Below are 1,573 nucleotides of genomic sequence, written 5' to 3'. Positions count from 1 at the left end.
TCGAGGAACCTGCATCTGCTAGACAGCATTCCTCAATTTCTGCTGCATGTGGGCTCTCCTTCAAGTTGCTACATCTTTTTATACATGGGGAAGTGGATTGTTGGTGCTTTCATCAACCTTTTTGGTAGCCTTGCTATAAACTTTGGCACCAATCTTCTTAAATTAGGGCATAACGAGGTAAGTGATATGTTCTTGGGTGTGTTTCATTCTTTTGTTTAATGAGTTGGGAAATTTCATTTTGCAAATGTATGATGTTAAGAGATTTTAGCAGTCGTAATAAGTAAACCTCTTGACTATTAAGTTGGAGTGTTAAAACTGAGGTTATATTTCCATTCTAATTGCCTTTGTTTTTCCTTTTCATTATATATGGCATTTTTTATCACCTATATTAGCCTACTTACTAGATAATATTTTAATATGTAAACATGCTCAGAGAAATATGTTAATACTTAATACTATTTTTATTATATCAAATTACTTTGGAAGGATGAAGTGGTTGGGCTGTATGTTTTGCAGAGAGAAAAACATTCAGTAATTGGAGGTGACGGGACAAGTGGAAAGCTGCCTCTTAAGCCTATTATACACTTTCAGATTTGGAGAGTTGGTATAGACTTGTACATTTGTATATAGATTTTTCACCTTCTACCTCAGGTGGCTGATTTCTTGTTTTTGATTGCATTCATATTTCTTGCTATGCAGGTATCTTACTTTTCATTCTTGGAAATTGCTTGAACTTCATTTCCTTTGGATATGCTGCTCAGGTACATTACCTATGATTTTACTGGGATTCATGGCCAAGCATTTGAAGTAATTTTATCATAGCTTGCAGTATTTTCATACTGTTATGCTTGGCTAGTATAAATTTTGATGGATGCATTTCCTTTCCTTTAATTGCATATTCTTCTCTTTTGTGTGCAGTCACTTCTTGCTGCCCTTGGATCTGTTCAGTTTGTATCTAACATTGCATTTGCCTATTTTGTCTTGAACAAATTGGTAACTGTCAGGTATGCGGTATGCTAATTGTTAATTGAGAATACTGTTTCCGTTTTTGGCCTATCATCATCCTTGTTTAGTCTCTTCCAATTACTCAATCTTCGACTTCTGAACAGGGTATTGGTTGCCACTGCCTTCATTGTTCTTGGCAATGTTTTTCTAGTTGCTTTTGGTAATCACCAATCACCTGGTATGTATTTATTCCCTAGTGCAACTAAATCTGTGCAATGGTGTCTTTGAAAAAGTAATAAAAATTATGCTGCTGACAGATAGTGCTCTAGTAAAAATTAATTTCTGCAATTGGATAATGGATACTTGAGTTGGCTGTAGCAACATACCTCATTCAGGATATGGATTTATCTAAATACACCTAACTTATGGGTTATGGCATCTTAAATGTTAAACGTAGGAAGTGGCATGTGTCTTAACTGAAATATCCATTCAAAATATCAGTGTTCTTCGTGCTTGTTGATCTATAAGATTTAATATATGCCAAAATCTCCAATTATATGTTATGATATAATAAGTATTTGTTTAACCAAGATCTTACAATGTTGTAAGCTGATACATTGTAAACTAC

General features: G+C 34.3%; 1 protein-coding gene across 1 annotated transcript in view; it reads left to right on the top strand.

The window, feature by feature from the left end:
* The window catches only part of LOC107604903 (probable magnesium transporter NIPA8), a gene marked incomplete in the record, with an annotated part of 5,877 nt that overhangs the window by 1,282 nt on the left and 3,022 nt on the right, over window positions 1-1,573 (top strand). The window contains 5 exon segments of the mRNA XM_016306617.2: window positions 1-177; window positions 517-604; window positions 700-761; window positions 919-1,004; window positions 1,110-1,183. Of these exon segments, the coding sequence (XP_016162103.1) occupies window positions 85-177; window positions 517-604; window positions 700-761; window positions 919-1,004; window positions 1,110-1,183 (403 nt within the window).

This window comes from Arachis ipaensis, chromosome B06, assembly GCF_000816755.2.
Source record: "Arachis ipaensis cultivar K30076 chromosome B06, Araip1.1, whole genome shotgun sequence".
Classification (NCBI taxonomy): Eukaryota; Viridiplantae; Streptophyta; class Magnoliopsida; order Fabales; family Fabaceae; genus Arachis; species Arachis ipaensis.
Note: the sequence above shows the minus strand (reverse complement) of the source record. Positions and strands in the feature narration are given on the sequence as shown.